This window comes from Pleuronectes platessa, chromosome 12, assembly GCF_947347685.1.
Source record: "Pleuronectes platessa chromosome 12, fPlePla1.1, whole genome shotgun sequence".
Lineage (NCBI taxonomy): Eukaryota > Metazoa > Chordata > Actinopteri > Pleuronectiformes > Pleuronectidae > Pleuronectes > Pleuronectes platessa.
In genome coordinates this window covers 20,011,952-20,031,102 of record NC_070637.1, presented here as the reverse complement: position 1 = coordinate 20,031,102, position 19,151 = coordinate 20,011,952, and the positions used below count along the sequence as shown (strand labels likewise).

The 19,151-nt window shown below is 43.2% G+C and overlaps 1 protein-coding gene across 1 annotated transcript in view; it reads right to left on the bottom strand.

The window, feature by feature from the left end:
• Positions 1-6,686: 6,686 nt before the first annotated feature.
• Positions 6,687-19,151, bottom strand: part of ccser2a (coiled-coil serine-rich protein 2a) — a 47,583-nt gene continuing 35,118 nt past the window's right edge. The window contains exon 10 of the mRNA XM_053436678.1: positions 6,687-10,333. Coding sequence (XP_053292653.1) covers positions 9,608-10,333 — 726 coding nt within the window. The 3' untranslated portion in view covers positions 6,687-9,607. The remainder of the gene's footprint in view (positions 10,334-19,151) is intronic.

The window sequence follows — 19,151 nt, the reverse complement described above, 5'->3', positions numbered from 1 at the left end:
CTCAGCCTTCATTCTGAGAAATTCACACGAGCTCAGCACGACAACGACTGAGTGGTGACATACAGTGCTTTGCATAAGTATTCACCCCCTTTGGACTTTTCTACATTTTGTCATGGCTATACCACAGATTAAAATTTATTTCCTCGTGAGTTTATGTAATGGACCAACACAAAATAGTGCATCATTTGGAAGTGGGGGGAAATATTACATGGATTTCACAATTATTTACAAATAAAAATCTGAAAAGTGTTGAGTGCATATGTATTCACCCCCTTTACTGTGAAACCCCTAACAAAGATCTGGTGCGACCAATTGCATTCACAAGTCACATTTGCAAGTCACATAATTAGTAAATAGGGTCCACCTGTTTGCAATTTAATCTCAGTATAAATACACCTGTTCTGTGACGGACTCAGAGTTTGTTGGAGATCATTACTAAACAAACAGCATCATGAAGACCAAGGAGCTCACCAAACAGGTCAGGGATAAAGTTGTGGAGAAATATGAAGCAGGGTTAGGTTATAAAAAAATATCCAGAGCTTTGAACATCTCTCTGAGCACCATAAAATCCATCATAAGAAAATGGAAAGAATATGGCACAACCGCAAACCTACCAAGAAGAGGCCGTCCACCCAAACTGAAGAGTCGGGACAAGGAGAAAATTAATCAGAGAAGCAACCAGGAGGCCCATGGTTACTCTGGAGGAGTTGCAGAGATCCACAGCTGAGGTGGGAGAATCTGTCCACAGGACAACTATTAGTCGTCTACTCCACAAATCTGGCCTTTATGGAAGAGTGGCAAGAAGAAAGCCATTGTTGAAAGGGATCCATAAAAAATCCCGTTTGGAGTTTGCCAGAAGCCATGTGGGAGACACAGCAAACATGTGGAAGAAGGTGCTCTGGTCAGATGAGACCAAAATTGAACTTTTTGGCCTCAATGCAAAACGCTATGTGTGGCGAAAACCCAACACTGCCCATCACCCTGAGCACACCATCCCAACAGTGAAACATGGTGGTGGTAGCATCATGCTGTGGGGATGCTTCTCTTCAGCAGGTACAGGGAAACTGGTCAGAATAGAGGGAAAGATGGATGGAGCCAAATACAGGGAAATCCTTGAAGAAAATCTGATGCAGTCTGCAAAAGACTTGAGACTGGGGCGGAGGTTCATCTTCCAGCAGGACAATGACCCTAAACATACAGCCAGAGCTACAAAGGAATGGTTTGGATTAAAGAATGTTAATGTCTTAAAATGGCCCAGTCAAAGCCCAGACCTCAATCCAATAGAGAATCTATGGCAAGACTTGAAGATTGCGGTTCACAGACAGTCTCCATCCAATCTGACTGAGCTTCATCTTTTTTGCCAAGAAGAATGGACAAACCTTTCCATCTCTAGATGTGCAAAGCTGGTAGAGACATACCCCAAAAGACTTGCAGCTGTAATTGCAGCGAAAGGGGGTTCTACCAAGTATTGACACAGGGGGGTGAATACTTATGCACCCAACAGATGTCAACTTTTTTGTTCTCATTATTGTTTGTGTCACAATAAAATTTATTTTGCACCTCCAAAGTACTATGCATGTTTTGTTGATCAAACGGGAAAAAGTTTATTTAAGTCTATTTGAATTCCAGTTAGTAACAGTACATAATGGGAAAAAGTCCAAGGGGGGTGAATACTTATGCAAGGCACTGTAGATAAACCCAAACCAGCAGCAGCTACTGGAATCAACACTGTGCAGCTTTATTTAGATTTGATCACATTTTACACCCAAATAAATACAACACAAAGTCCTTCATGTTCAAATCCAATTCAGTTTGATAATTTGATTTTTATTTTGGGTACGCACAATTGAGTGAACATTCTGTCACATGGTCTTTTGACTTGTTGCTCACACTATCCTACTGGTCCGTCTCAAATCCTTTCTTTTTATGGTGTCTTTATCATTTGCTTAACACTTTAATTTCTTTGTAGATAGGTTTCTTTTGATAGATTATTTATGTTTGCACATCTTAAGTTTGTCATTGAATTAAATGGATGTAGTTAGTGCAGTCCCCCTTTGTGTTTGTTTGTGACCTGTCCATGTCTTGATAAGCTCCCTGTGGCCTTTGTGAGCAGGTCAGTTTGGTTATGTTGGGTTGAGTTTGTGCCAGTTATTTTCTGGCTCTTTTCTAGTTTCCTATGCTACGCAGGATCTATTTACTTTTGTAACTTGCTAGCAATTTTTGAACACCTCTAATATCAAAGGAGAGAATGTCCTGTGTTAATTCGGTCGTCCTTGTGCCTTGTTGAATTGTCCCTTCAGCTAAAGAAGTGAAATTCTGACGTAAAAAACAGCAGAGAAAAGGAAGCTCCAGTCATTCCCGTAGAAATATGTTGTGTTGATAAAATATTTATGTGCCCACTCATCTTACACATGACAAAAGCCACGTTTAGTTAAGTTTGCCACGAGGCCAATAAAACAGGGAAATAATCCTGTCAGTGAGCTTTGTGCAGGAAAAACAACAATATTTACTTTATCTCCGCAGCCAATTTACACAATTATCTTCCACCAACGTTTGCAGTGAGCCAGTGGGAAATCCCCCCCCCCCAAAAAACAACCACAAACAAGAGAAATCCAAGCGAGGGGGCAAATACGCCTTCAAACCATTTCAGCCACACTTAATACTCAAATCACAAGTAAGCATTTCCGCACTTAGTAAATTAACAACATGAAAGCATTAAAAACACACACACACTTGCTGGAACAAGCCTGAAGAAAAAACGCAGCGGGCAGAAGAAGTTAATTCACGAGTCAGAGCAGCACAAGGGCTGCATGTGAAGGGAATCCATTTCTGAACCAGGCTGGTGGTCGAGCTCCTTTCTGTCCACGTCAGAATCCACGTAAAAGGTAAAGAAGAGTCACTTATCAAACCAGGAGCAGGTTAACAAGGTGACCAGAGAAGTTTAATGTTAGAAAAAACATCCTCCCACCTTGTTGGTTAATTGATTAATCACTTTAATGGTGCGTTCATGTGCACCTGGGAAGGTCCCATTTCCCTCGTTGTGAATAAGAAGATACACCCTGATCGTACAGTGACAAACTGCACAGGATTAAAGAAAAGTTTCATTGGACTGCACTTTTGTTGTATGTATATGTTTAAAACACACTTTGACAACTCAATGCAATATTTACAGAATAAGGAAGAGCAAAGAAAAGGGCTCAAGCGTGACAAGCACATAAATATTTTAAAATATCTTTGTTTAATCAAAAAACATCTGTATTTTAATTGCATGCGATATATGATTATAAAATGATATCATTTATGACTACCCTATAGACTGTGGACTTGTTCAAGACGTACCCCACATCTCACCCTATTTGTGATTGGCTCCTGACCCCCCGGACCCTTAAGGGATAAACTGTGTAGCAAATAAATGTGCGGTTGGATGGATGATTGTAAAAAATCAGTATAATAGAGGAGCACCAGTTGTACAATTTTATACAAAAAATTGTCATTTCACACAAGCATGGGCCCAATCCTCCAAATCATCCATAAAAGTACTCTCCTGAACCTGTTTCCTCTGAGGAGCATCACTTTAAAACTACAACAGTGGAAATTTTCAACACATATTTGACGCTTTATGATAAAAGAGCTTGGCTTCCTTTCAAGAGAAAACCTTTTGCACTCCATCTCCCCCGTTACCAAATTAATGACGGTGTCATGCTAATCCTGGCGCTTGGCAGGCTGTTACCCACCCATCATCTCAGAACGTGTAACCTCATTAGATAGCGGACTATATACAAGGCGTACAGAGGCTGTATGGTTTGTAATGAAAAGAGATAAGTGATGCTGTTCAGTTTAATTTATTTGACAAGAAGGGAAATGCCTCTGCTTCCTGTCAACGATGATACAATGAAGTCATATCCGAGTCCGAGTCTGTCCACCGCTCATATTTTTCAAACCTCAGAGTCTGTCATTCCTCAAAATCAAAGTGTCCCTATTCATCGTGGACACATCCGACCTCAAGATTACTATTACGTCAGAGGGATTTCACTTGTGTCCACACATGCATTATAGCCTATATATGTTTGTATTATTTATTTAACTGGTCTTATTTTCCTAACTCATCGTACGGCAGCTATTTCAGAGGAATCTGAAGCATCGCCACAATCCTCAGACCCAAAGTCACAACTTTTCAGTAAAGAAACTCTGTTATTCAGTTCAATATAAAGCGTTGCAGCAACAAAGTAAACACTGTGCTTTTAATTTGTAGACAAACTGATAAAAAGGAAGTAATTCTATGAATGTTGCAGCCATGAAGAAGATCAGTGCCTACGACACCTGTTAAAGGTTCAGTGTGTAGAATTTAGTGACACCTAGTGGTGAACTTGCATGTTGCAGCTGAACACCCTTCACCTCACCCTCCCCTTCCAAACAAGAAAGAGAACCTGTGGAAACCTTCAGTTGACATCACAACTCAAAAGGAGTTTAGTTTGTCCAGTTTGGGCTACTGTAAAAAACAAGGCGGCCTCTGTAGAGAGGACCCCCCCTCCCCCCCGAATTAAATATAAACTATTTAAATATTAAGGGCCCTTCCTACAGTTAACAAAACAACAATTCGTACAATTTACATTAAACACACTTGTGGAAAATTCGACATAAAAAGAGATACAAATTTATTCTGACAAATTCATGTTAGTTTCACAATCATACTTTATTTCAACAGAAATGTGGCCACAGTGAAAACAAGGAAAACCAGCAGAGAACGATTGTCCCTGTATCGAGTTAAACTGAGATCAGCAGCTTTATGTTTGGGTTGAAGTGTCTGTGACCCGTGAGCAGCACTGAGAACTGTGAAAGTTGTACCTGTCACAGCGGCAGCGTCCTAATCTCTGACGTCTGACGTGTCCACTCTGACCCACAGTGTAATGTGTGGGGCGACACAAACCAGGAGGTTATTGGTCAAATGTGCAAACATGATGGAAACAACCTGTCACAGAAAGTGAAAGGTTCTCTCTTCCTGGAGAGATGTGATTTCCACTGCAGAGAGAGACACACGGGAGACAGTATGAGAAATCAAAGCAGGTGACTGAGAAAACCAAATGAAGTAGAAGTAGTTTCTAAATCGAGAATCAAATATATTTTGCCTTCAAAACTAATATCATTTAAAGTGCTTCAGATCTGAAGATTTAAAAAGCTTTATTGGCTTTTTTTCATTTGCATATTAGGTCACTAAAATATAGAGTAGTGCTCCCTCGTCTTCTTGCTTCAAACAATATTGCACATTATTGTGGAGACAGTGGATAACATCTGGAAGCAGCTGATACTGGAGATGATGTAGTGATAAATAGATGAAGATATGAACAGCTTCGCTTAAATATGAGCTTCATCTGCGAACACTTTACACGTCACGGTGGAAATTCAGCCGAGATGACAATGTGAAGTGATGCAGCTTTACGACAAATATGCAGAACAACACGTGAAGTACGAGAGAAGAGTTAGTCCAGAAATAAACAGAGGCAGATCTGCAGTTTCAAGCTTTTACTTTGAAATGTAAACATCATGAGGAGCAGGAGGAGGCAGCTCAGAAACTACATTGATTTTCAGTCATGTTAGAAACAGGATCTTACATCAGTTAAAGGGCACATAAAATGCTGATTCATCGTTTGTACGTCTCTGTTTTCACTACTTTACGCGAAAACTACTGTCTGTAAATTTGGTTAAAGGGTGAGAACAGATATTTATATATATTTTCACTTTCTTTAACCTGTTTTCTAAATGTTTTTACACATTTTGTAAACTTTGAATCCAGAATCATGTATATTCAGAGGATTCAATGCACAATTTGGTGCAACTTGATTGAATTTCAACGAACTGTTGGGTCTTGGCAAAAGTGAGAAATCCCTTCATAGCATTTCTATCTTGAGCCTTAAACCTAATCAATTGAATGTAAACAGTAAGAGAACATTTAGCTTTAAGCTCTATAAGTGTTTTAGATTTAGTTATTCAATCAAAGAAATTACAGAAGCATCCTGCGCTCCCACTCATCTGGACGTGAATCCAAAAGGAGGCTCAGGGAGAAATTAGGGAAATGAGTCGAGTGCTCATATCAATCAACAGATGCAGTTCGGTGTGGATTTGGATGATGATGCACACGTATCTGGTCTCAACACATGTACATGTAACATGATGATGAAGTGGCCAATCAGCCTTGGCGGAAGGTATGTGCTCTCTCGGAAAATTGCAATTAGCAGCTGAAAAATGTAAATCCAAAGTCTCAAAACTGCAAACATGCCACTGTGCTTTACCTTTAATTCTGCAGTTACTCTTATATTAGTTCAACTTATCGCTGGATTTCCTTCTCTCAATTCAAGTAGTGTATCGTTGCATTGCAAGAAAAAACATCTTCTTGTATAGAAAATGTTTCGGAAGTGTCGGAACGCAGCTCTGCACCATTCAGGGACAACATGGAACAACATGGCCCCTTTGGTTGCTTGTTGTTCCTGATGTGTGATGCAGCCGAATAATCCGTGAGTCTCAAAGTGAATCAGAGACCAGTGTTTGAATTGATCCGAGTTGGTTCGGAGGGTTCTCAGCTCAGTTGCGGTTGTTGTGTTACAGCGTCAGCACGACTGATTGACTCGACTGCTAAACTGAGCAGGGACATTGATCTGGAGACTGGGGGGGGGGGGGGGGGGGGGGGGGGGGGGGGTATAGCACTGGGATAGAAAGATGGCACTGCACTGCTTTCCCTGGCATTGGCCTGCCTTTGGCCTGTGGGCAACCACATCTCTCTCTCTGTCTCACACACAACAAACAACACACACACGAACGTCCAAGAATTAAACACTGGCAGCCAGGGGTGTCTGGAGACGCACATACAGACACACACACACACACAGCAGGCAACATTGATTTCCTGTTTGGCATTACTAAGCAGTGAGTGACACAGCTGAGCCGATTGGGCTTCTCTCTGGACAAGAGTGCACACAAACAAACTATGCTATGTATTCCACCCCCCCCACCCTTCCTCTCTTATACACACATTCACAAGATTTTATAGACTAACAGTCACAACTACTGCCAGCACCTGTTTATCTTGATCATAGCCGCCCTCACCAGTTTATCACGGCATCTCTTAATCTCGTCCCTCTCCTGCCGCTCCGTCTTATTGTCTCTCTCTGTGCGTCTTCTTCCTCATCCTCTCACTGTATCTTTCCGTCTCCGTATCTGTTTCATTAAAACAAATTAGGGTGTTGTGTTTTTTTATTTGTTTTCTTTGTATTGGCTTCCCGGAGCCGTGCAGACTGCCTGAATGCTTTGGCACAATGTTGAACCACACGACAGGTAAACATGTTTTTTATCAGCCGCATGGATCCACAGGCGGAAACAAACAGGCACATTCAACAAACACTCTCACACAAAAGCCTCTCCCTATTTCCAGGGTAATCTAGAGTAAGATTCTTTTTTTGGGGGGGGGGGGGGGAATCAATGTGGACTCGCAAAAAGCTCATGTTGTGAGAGCTACCAAAACAACACTTACACACTTCCATGCCCGTTGGTGCAGCATTCAAAGTGTGTGTGTGTGTGTGTGTGTGTGTTACTGAGTGTGTGTGAAGTGTGAACTGATGTGTGTGCTTGCTCCGAGTTTGTGTCTCTTTGAGTTTTGCCAGACTTCGTTTACGTGTGCGTGTCCGGATGTGTTCGGTGTGATGCGTGTGTGTGTGTGTCCCTCTCTCTCTCTCTCTCTCTCTCTGTCTATGTAGGGTGCATTATCGGACGCAGTAGACCGGACAGTGCCAGGGGCGTACACCAAGCGGTCACGCGGCGTGACAGAGAAGAGAGCAGAGCTGCTGTCAGAAGGCCTTTTTAACACACTGCTGCTCTCCGATAGGGGACATCTCGGGAGCGTTTGACTGCAGAGCGGTTTCCGCCAAGGAGAGATAAACTCCATTCTACAAAACTCCCAGAGAAACACCTGTAAAGCCCCGAAGGCTCCCTACCTAAAAATAACCCACTAATACGTTTGATGTTCCCAAAGAGATGTGCAGGAGAGCGAGAGGAGGAGAGAGACAGGGGAAGGGGGGGGGGGGGAAGCGACATCAGCTCACACACACAGACACACACGCACTTGCACACACCAGGCAGCAGCTTCACAAATCTAATGAGTTCCCGTTAGCCGATGTTTCCATGTGTGAGTCTTTAAAGGAGATAGTTCAAAGATTAGTTATTTAATTGACTCAGAAAAAAAGTGTTCTTGTAAAAACATCAATTAGGTAATTTTCCCTCGACTTTTCAAAATGTTATGGCATCAAATCGTGACGTCCTAAAACTCTAAAAGTTCTCGGCACTTTCAGAACAAATTTGTTTTGACTGGAAACAAGTGGACGTTTCCTCACATCGCCCCCGCAGATTTGTTTTCCTGTTGCGATTGTCCACTAAAGCACTTAAATACCCGGGAGGATCTACGAGCTGGTTTGCACGCTGCCCGCTCTTTCATCAAGCTTCCTGCTACTCTCACTCTGTTCCATCTAAAAAAATGCACAAAGCAAAATAACACACGCTTTGGAGTGTGAGCACATCGTGTGTGACTGCGTGAGCCTATATGTACCTGAGCTCACTTTAAGTGTGTGAGTGTTTCACTACCTGCTCTTTTCTGCATTATGAAAGCCAGCTCCTCACTTGTGTACTGTCGCTCTCCGAAAATATATCACGGCCACCAGTGTGATATTGATTTTTTTTTATAGGACCATGTTTTCCCTCTGAGTTGCATTTACACAGAAGGTCCTTCAACCCCTTTGCTCATATGTGAAGTTGAAGTTCAGCTGAACAGAAACATACATGCAGCTGCAGTGTGGATCTTCCCTCCTCTTTCTCATCTCTCACACTCATATTTGCACAAACACATTTCCATTTTTGCAGCGACGGCTTGAGGGAGCTTCGACACATTTTCTTTTCAGTCTCTGGCACCTTATTTCACTTCCACTGTTATTGTACTTTTGTCCTTTCTCTTCTTTCTTTCTCGCTTCTTGTTTTTTTTCCCGCCTCCATCTTCCCCCCGGGCCTTCCATTACACGGCAAAGGTCGCGTCCATGTCACCTCGGTGCTTGGAAACCGAACGCTCCTGTGTGTCAGAGGCCACAGCTGTGTGTGGACAAGTGAACTTAGACTTTAAAATGTGGTAATAGCCAGCGGGTTTTATAAAACAAAACAAAATAAAGGCTGACTCCCTCTGAATGATAATACTCTTTTTCGTTTTTGCATAAGCAGCATTCATGAGCATGTGCAAAACTAGTAAACTGGACTTTTCTTCTTCCTGAAAACTGCCAGATAGGACTGACGATTGTCGTGGAGATTCAATCCTGCTACAAACTACATTTCTATAGATCAGGCTGGAGATGTGACAGCTCATTTAGAAATGGTACTGTACAGTAATCACGGTACCAATGTCACCGGCACACGCAGTCCATGAATGGTCCATATGGGTTCATCGGCTCGGTCAGTGTTTGCTCCTTCGACACTCAAGAGGTGAAACAATCTCACTGTGACCAGGGCGAGGGGAAGAAGGGCATGAATACCGATGTCAGATTGATTCCAGTTTCAGCTTTTGATGGGTGGATTTAGCTCCTCAGGGAATCTTTGGCTTGGGTAGGCATGATCGGCTCAAAGAGATCAGGATCTTACCTGACCCGGGGTCTTTGAGCGTCCCCTGGTCAGGCTCCTCCAGGGGGGAGTCGCTGATCCGCAGATCCCTGCAAGGGGCCGAGGCTCTGCGAGGCTGAAGCAGTGAAGCTCGACGGAGACTTGGAGCCGGCACCTGGGGTCCAGCGCTAAAGCAGGGAAGGCCTCTAGACGGAGGGGGCAGTTGCTTGGTTCGGTTAGCCAGAGGCCCCAAGAAAGACCCTGGCTTCGGAGAGGCAAAGACACCAGCGCCCCCTGGCTTGAGTGCAGGGAGAGACACGCGCTTGTGAAGACGAGGAGGCTGCAGCAGGCGAGGGTAAGCAGGACCAGCAGATCTAGGAGCGACGGAGTCCTGCAGCATCACAGCGGGGGCTCTTCCCTCATGCTGCCCAGAAGACGGAGCTGCTGATGTTGGACTGTCTCTAGCAGTTACCCCTCGCGGAGCCCCAGAGCCCGGGAAGTGTAGGTGGTTGCTGAGGAGCTCGTCGGGGAATGCGGGGCGAGTCACATCTGCCAGAAGACCTTCAAGGCGACGATCAGCATCGATACGGGTTCCTTCCACTGATCTACTCCTGGTGAGATCACTGTGGCCCTCGGTGGGGGGAGTTTTTACTATTCTTCCCTGGTGGAGGTGCTCGTTGAGGCAGTGGTTGAAAGGCTGTAGTATTTGAGGCTGCAGAAGAGAAGAAAGAAATATCAATAGGAATTTCTGGGGGAAATTGGTATAAAAGAGTGATGGAGCAGTCGGTGGATAATGAGTGAGGAGTCAGTTGTTTTTATCCGGTTCAAGAAATGGATGGTTTTAAAATTCCCCTTTCCCCCCATTTGGCTCTTTGATCCCAACGGAAGCCAGGCGTTTGAATTTTTCTCACATCTGAAGGAAAGTCTAAATCAAAAAGGCAGACAACAAATTTCGGCCTTTCTTTGGCTTGTTTATTTACTCTGTAATATCACAGCCTGTTCCCACAACCAGGGGCCAAACTAGTCCTGGACTGGGAGAAGGAAATTCACAGAAGATTCACTTACTGTACGAAGAAAACAAAAACAAGCAGAGGAGAAAAACCTTGTGATGTGAAACCTTTGAGTCATTTTGTGATCACTGCTGCAGAGGAGCTACAAAAAACATCCTGAGAACACACTGAGCAGTTAACCGTAGCTAACCGTGGTACGTAGCAAGTATTATTATTAGTTCACCCAACCTCCAGTAGAGCCACTCAGATCAGGAAAGAGATAACATTGAGCTTCAAATTCCTGAAAAACGTTATCTGCTCACGACTATATAAAAATACAATATATACTGCTACTTTCTATGTGAGCCTACATATACTCAGACTGCAGCACAACGCTTGTATCCCTGTCTGTTTTCATTCATCACAAAATCACAGGAGGGGCGGTTTTCTCTCAATGTCCTTTGAGCAGAACCTAAAGGATTTAAATCCTCCCGGAACCATCTAAAGCTACTGAGAAGCATGAACTAAGTTTCATCAGAAACAGGCCCACTGTGAACGTCGAAGGATCTCAGGGGATGTGAGATAAGTAAGCTGTGCAGGTCAGGCGGTTCAGCCCGTTCCTTCTATCAGTCCTTTGTACTGCGGGTGGGAGTAAATGACCGAGGCCACAGCTCCATCTCCTGGTCCCCCGCCACAGTGCGTCCACAGTCCACCTCTCACTGCTCGTTGTTGTTGACTGTTTTTCAGCGGGGAATATAATGTTTTCACATTTCAAAGTTTATAATTTGAAAAACTCCTAAAAATAGAATGCTTTTGTTGCTTCTTACAAAAAGCTCTGATTAGTCCGTCGCTCCAACCACGAGTGTGTTATTAAGTCTTTATTTCTTTCAGCTTTAAAATACAGCGTCTCTCAATTGTTTTGCGATTCAGTCTGAGAGAGAGTGAGCACTCCCGACTGAGTCCCACCGTTTTGGAACAGAAACACAAAAATGTAACTTTATGGGCCTGAAGTAAATCCACAGAATATTAAGAATATGATTTTATTTCCTGTTTTGTTCCCGTCTTTTTCACATGGCGGTGGAGTGAAATGTCGAATACTAACTATGAAAACTAAACTCAAATATGCGCCATTTTCAATTAATTGCCATATTTGCATTGAGTGCAACTCGTAGGAGGCTCAGCTCTGACAGACACAGAGACGTGCCATATCTATACGGACACACTCTGTAATTATTTCCATCTTCAACTGTCTTCTGCAGACACTAATAAGGAGCAACAATCATTTTTAGCCCTTCTATGTGCTGCCAGGAAGTAAATATCTCTGATGATAGCTATCACTTTCACCGAGGGACGTGCCAAACGGAGACACCTGGGAGACGTCAGGAGGCTTTGGCCGCCGCGTGAATGAATGGTGTGCGATTAGAAAAGCAACATGCGTCATATGAATATTTTATAGATTTATCTGAGAGATTATGCTGATAACATGTACATGATCCCCTTAATGTCTGCCAGACGACAAAAGGACTGTTGCACAAGTGATACAGAACGAGAGAGGCAATGCGGTTGCACTCCATTTCGAAGCTATGGATTAGACTTCATGCTATCGTTTAATCTAGTGGTATTGGAAGTGGTAATTCAGTGCGTGTCCCAGCTGAGGAAGTGAGATTACTTAGATTTGTCTTGTGCTCGGTTTTTAACTGCCTTCAATAGTTGAGTTGAAATGAAGGCAATTGCTGACAGCGGTGATATGCATCCACATCCCACATCACAAGGTTATTCTTAAACATTATTCCTTTGGATACACTTAAACTATATCTGTCAAGGGGAAGACTGAGAGATATAAAGCACCTGTTCGACGGATAGAAAACAAATCCACATGAGAGAGATTTGCCAAAGCATGCATAATGACTCTTTTCTACATAATGTGAGAGAATGGAGCAAATAAAAAAGATTTAAAACAGTAAAAAAATGCACACAACACAGACACGAAAAAAAAATGAAATTCAGCAAACTGTAATTCATCACAATCGAAACCAAAGAACCAAGAAGGACAATACAAACGTGAAAAAGTGAAAACCCAACGCAGAGCATGCAGATGGTGTCCAGGTGTGCATGCTTCTCTCGTGCCACACGCATGTTGACCTCATGTTAAAGAATGGGTTACTGTACCACGCTGTGTCAGTGAAGTACTGCACTAGGTGCTCCACTCCTTTCCACAGGCATTTTGTGTGTGGGGAGGCAAAGGTGGAAGAAGGAGAACATGGGAGATTGATTTTTTTTCCAGTGTGCATTGAGACGAGATGAAGAGAAGAGTAGGGTTAGAGGACAGAGAGAGAGGGTAGAGAGAGGGTGGAGAGGGGTATAGAGAGAGAGAGAGAGAGAGAGAGAGAGAGAAATAAATTATCGGGGGGGGGTTTGCAGACATCTGGGTTATGAAACTTGAAATCCTGAATTCACGCGCAGCCCGTGCTTGCAGGAAAAGACGACATATCCCCTCGACAAACAAACAAACAAACACAGTTTAATGCAAAATATAATTTCCACTGCCTCCATTCGGTGAGATCTGTGTGAAGAGTCCAATTTAAAGTCCAATTCCAGAACTGGCAATTTGTATGTTCTATTCTAAAGAGCCTTATTACTGGCAAGAACTTGCTGCTGGTTTGTTTACAGACGGAGCTCCCAGTGGGAGGTCAGAGTATTAGTGGTTTATCCAGAGAACCAAAAATACACTTGTTTGCCTCCCATGTGTGGTTTCTCACCTTGTATCGAAATATGACTGCAGCTATGTTTTAGTGTCATTACCTCTCTGCTCATACTTTTCTACCTCCCCCTGTAAAGACCTTTGTTTCTTGCTGTGTGTTTTGTTTAATTGGATTATGCTATCTACTGGCAGGACTGAATGCTGGGATTGTTTCCACGTATTTTTGTCTTTAAACACACATGAACTTGATATTGAAATAATCTGATACTTTTGCTTTTCCACTTTCCTCCTTGATACAAAGCCGCACCCCCGCCGGGGATGATCAAAGAATCACAGCAGGGGTTCCGCTTTTTGTTTGTTTCTTTCCCATTTATTTTCTGAGTTCTGTTTACTGACTGTCTTTGCCTTTACGTGCCGCCCCTACATGCTCCCTGATCAGCGCAGCAAAACACACAGGCTTTGTTGTGGGACTAGGCTGAGATGAGGTGAGGCTGTTGTGTCTGAAGTCAAACATTCCAAGTCAAACTGGTTTAGTCGACTTAAAAATATGTTTTTGTATCCAGAGCAAAGATCGTGCTGTGGTCTCTTGTGCTATTAGGTCAAGAAAAGAAGATACAGCCTCTGATGGAGAGAATTTTATATTTCTCACATTCAATATATGCCGTGACGGTTATAAATAAAAAAATATCAGCCGGTTTGACAACATCTGCAAATCTATCTTGCAACTGAACTGAGTTTTCTGTCTGCAGCATAGGAAAAGAAGTAAGACTGAAGTTTTTAATAGAACAAAGTAGTAAACTTATCTTTTTCCAAATTAATCTGAAAGTTTACAGTACATTCAGCACAAATGGTCGTGTAATTGCACAGTGGGAAAAAAAAAGAAAACAGGAAACCGGGACAAAGATACCTCAGTGGTTTCGAGGGTTTTAATTGGAGAAAAGAGAGATTTTTAGTAGTTAAAGTTTTCTCTGGCGATTTACAGACCCCCAGATAGTTAATGTTATGAAAAGAGGGCGAAGAGGCTGCAAAGGATGTTAGTGACTCACTCTGTCTGCGCTGGGGCATGCTGGTACGGGTCAAACCCTGGTGCTGTGCGTGCCACGTGGACAGCAAGGGGGTGGGCAGCACACCCTACGCAGAGAGAAAAACACAGAGGACAAAAGGCATGACGCACCAGAACACACACACACACAGACAGACACAGACAGACACACACAGACACAAGCTCACATAGGAAAACACACAGTCATGAGTATTGCACATTGTTAGTGAGTGTTGAAATCCCAATTATAACACAAATACCAACACAGGCAGACAGATGTGTATACTGAGACACACAAACATGCACACGCACACACGCACGTACTCACACAGAGAGCTACACCATGTCAGTGTTAACTGAATCATTCTTTTAGATTTTTTCTAAAGTTCTCACACATTCACACACCGACGTCTACACAAGTTGTCCAACACACCGCTATATTAGTCTGTTATTGACAGGAAACTGTTAAGTATCCAAGGACAAGCATTCAGATCGACATTGATTTTTACTCCTTCTGTCGCCATAATGTTAATTAAGCTTCTAAAATCCAGGAGATTATTTTCTCACTTTGTTTAAAACCATATGACGATCTATTCATTACCCTGTAAAACATCTGCTTCCAATTATCGTCACACTGGAAACCACCAGCATCCACTCCCTCCATCTATTATAATACCTAAATCGATTTTTAGACTTCACCTTAGACACGGCAAAAAAAAAAAGTATTTCCAGGTGAGCGAACCAAGTTAACACGACAACCACAGAACTTTAACATCCATCAACTTGGACGCTGACAGGACCAGTTCTATAAGCCGTGAGAGGAGGTGGAAGGATTTTTCATTAAGCGGTGACACCGCTGTGAATCTAACGCATGCAGACCGAATATAGTTTTTCTCTGGGTAATTTTAGATGAACTTTACATTTTTCTTAGGTTACACAAAGAGACAGGATGATAGCTTGACACTTACAGTATAATTAATTACAGATGGGATAAATCCATAGGAGTTTATTCACCCTGCGTGGTGAGTACACAACGTGACAGATGGGATCGTTGCTTGTGTGGCTCAATGTGACGGGTACATTGTATTTCTGCTCTCTACATGCTCTACTTTCTGTTGTGTGCACATTTTTGTCCGAGTTTGATCTATGGTTCTGCACACAAACACAGACCCCCAGAAATTGAGGGTATACGTTGATTACAATTTTCTCAACCACTAAGAGGTGGGATGTATGACCTATATTGCAGCCGGGGGAGCCGTCAGGTTGGCCATCATAAGTCAATGGAAAGAACCGATCTTGAATGCCACCAGGGGGAGATCAAGACACTCTGGCCTCACTTCTGGGAAGCTGTCAAGTCATCCATCTTTAGTTAAAGTCCATGGAAAGAACATAAGTCTTGATAGGGCATCTTCGTTGAGGTTAAGCCAAGTCAAGGTCCCTGGCCCCCAGTTGGAGAGTCAGAGTTTAGGGTCGGCAGGGTCATCACATTAAACAGACAGATACCTTGTGAAAATTCTACTCTACTCCCTTATCTGTAGAGAGGGCTGCCTCTCAATCTCATCTGTGTTATATCTGTCATAGGGCAGAGGGAGGGAGCTACTTCCCAGTCGGTCTGGCCCAGACTATTTTAAAGCCCTCCTAGTGAGACTGCTGGAGGGGAGAGGAATGAGCTCCCCTGATCTGCTCGCTTCCATGTCCTTCCTTTAACATCAACAGCTATTCCGGCGGGAGGTCTCGGCAGAAGCCTCCCGTCGAGGCTTCACTTGCGGCGAGGAAAACTTTCAGCGATGAGAACAAGAGGGGGATGTTGGAAGGCTCTCAAATGATCCTGACAGAGTTTGGCAGCTGTATTAGACCTCCACAGCAGCTTGGCCTGTCAATGTTTCACATCATTCCATCGCTTTAAAGACTCTCCAATGAGCGGAGCTTCACAAGGGCAGGGGAGACACAAATCGGGAAAATATACAAGGCATTTTTTTTCATATTCTATAAATTTCGTTAGAACTTCTTTCATTTCTCAACCACCACACGGAGACCCTGGGTTCAAAGGCTGTTATCAGCACTTCCTGCTTGAAGTTGTGAGTGGAGCGACGGTTCTCTGCCTCGTTGCTGCACTCAGAGCTCCTGGTTGATCGGGCCAAACACACCCACACAGCACATCCTCCTGGTGAAACCCAAGAATTACTGGAGGTCCAATCGTCTGTACTGTCCCAGTGAGCGGTGAGAACAACTGCAGTTGAAACTGAATTTAAAGGAAACAGGTGCAAAACTTTTCAATCTGAAAGCAAAAGGCCTCATGATTTATCGATGTTAAGTACTTTCAGATCCCAATGTATTAATAGTTGAGTTTGTGTTTATCACATAAGAGAATTTAGGACGGGACGGTGATGTTTTTGAAGTGAGAATAACCGTACATTGCTGTGTTGTGTGTTCATCTGTACCTACACAGTTAAGACTAATCACACTCATTTTGATAGCAAAACCTCAAGAGTTAAAACTCAAAGAGAGACCGGAATGGATGACATGGCTCCACTTTCTCCAATTGTAAATAAAAAATAAAAGTCTAAAATACCCAGGGTTCTGTTCATTTGGAACTAGAATCTGACCAAAAGTGATTGTGTTGTTGAGCCACAGTATTTGGATCCTGCTGATACACACTCTCTACCAACTGTGATTCAGTCAAAGCAGTCAATCATTTACTTTCTTATTCGTTGGTTTTTCAGGTTTAACATTTATATCAAAGATGCATGTAGACAGATAATCAACAGAATAATGCAGTTGTGTTTCAGATATAATTCTCCTTAAAGGAATTATCTACCATATCAAAAGTGGCGTGCTCACTTGGGGCCCTAATTATAGTCAAATGCGCTCTCAGGATGAGTTAAACTATCGCGTCTGTGCAGACTCGGTCCCGAAAGCAGATGGCAAAACTTGGCGAAGCAGGACGACGATTTAAAAAGTCATGTAAAAGTTGTTCTTTGTGATCCCACAAGGTTTTCTGCAGTGTTTAGAGGAAGGCACGATGCTGGGCTCTTAAAACGGCCTCGCTCTGCTTGAATCCCCCCTAATCCACTACGAGGAGCTTCTCCGCGTTACACGCAGCTAACACCTCAGGTCTGGCCAGGACGTCTCACTTCACTGAGTTTGGCAAACTAAATCCTCACCTGTCCACGATGACTCTGCAGTGTGAGTGAGCATTAATGAGCGTGCACGTGCACATGTGTGTGAGTGAGGGATGTTGTATCTGTGATGCAACAGAGGGCAGACGTGAGGGGAGATGTGGGCGGAGAGGTAACTGTCAGGATCTGAGAGAAAGAAAACCTGCAGCTTAACACTGATCACTAACCGCACTCCATCCTCCCTGTCTCTCTCTCTCTCTCTCACACTGCGACAGAAAATGGATCTAATTGCATCTTAGGTGAGAAGGAGAGAGGTAACGTCAAAGAAAGAATGACCGAGATGAAAATGACTGGGAAACAAAGGTATCGCTGGAGCAAGACTGAAAGGAAAATAGAGTGAGAGAGCAGGAGCGAGAGGAGAAGAAGAGATTAAAAAGAGGATGTTCCAAAGGCATGGAGGGAGTGGGAGTGTAGCTGTAATTACCCTCTCTGTCTGCCACTGATGAAACACTGCCTATTGTGTAGCCATTGTTTCACCGCTGCTGCTCATCTGCGTGTTTGTTTATCTGGGTTATTAACAAGGTCGCCTCCTCAGTCCTCAGTTTGCTGCACTCAATGATCATTCTCACTGTGTGGGCCCCGCACAGAAACATGTGACACACACACACACACACACACACACACACACACACACACACACACACACACACACACACACACACACACACACACACACACACACACACACACACACACACACACACACACACACACACACACACACACACACACACACACACACACACACACACACACAGAGAGAGACAAGCATGCAAACATTTGCAGATAATCACTCCTCCTCTAACACACGTTTGCCCAGCTTTCTGAAATTACCCAAATCGTCCTTACAATCATGTTTTATTCATTTGCAAAATGAAGAGGAGGCACAGCAAACATTTCCACTGCTGCGTCTGCTCTGATGGAACATATTCAGGGGAACTTTTGCTTTTTTAGGTTGTTTCTTTTGTCACACATCTCCTCTTGCTACTTGCTTCAACAAGAACAGTGCTTCCCATTATTATCTCCTCCATATTCTAATTTGCATATTGAACCAAAACAGATTCACACTCGTTACAATAACTTTGTAACGACCCGTTTCTGCATTGTTTAGTCTTGTGCCGTGATATTTAGGGCACTATTTGCTGCATGCTCACGCAGACAGTCAGACCCCACCGTAGATACATTTTGTGGGAAACGCTACATGATACTTATCTGCACCTCGACAGTCATAGACCTTTCATTTTAGCACTAATTTGGACTCAAAGTTGGATCGTGCGCAGAATAAAAAGGGGGAGTGGGAGGAACTGGTGCCCAAAGCAGTTGGTTATAGGAAATGTTGCCAAAGCCTTTGTACAAACTGAGAGAAGTTTGGAGACGAGCACGTCTCCACAAATAGTCAAGTTGGAAAAGAAAGCAGCCTACAAAGCAAAAGCCCACATTTGGTTCCTATGAGAAAAAATATAGAAATAGATGAATAAATCAACTGGTTAAGATGTGAAATTTACTGCACGCTGGAAAAGTAAATGTATTTAAATACCCATATCCGAAGGTCAGTTTTGTTATACTCTTAATCTGAGTTCAAAGCCCAATGAGATTTTTCTGAGGTCTGTGTTCAGACG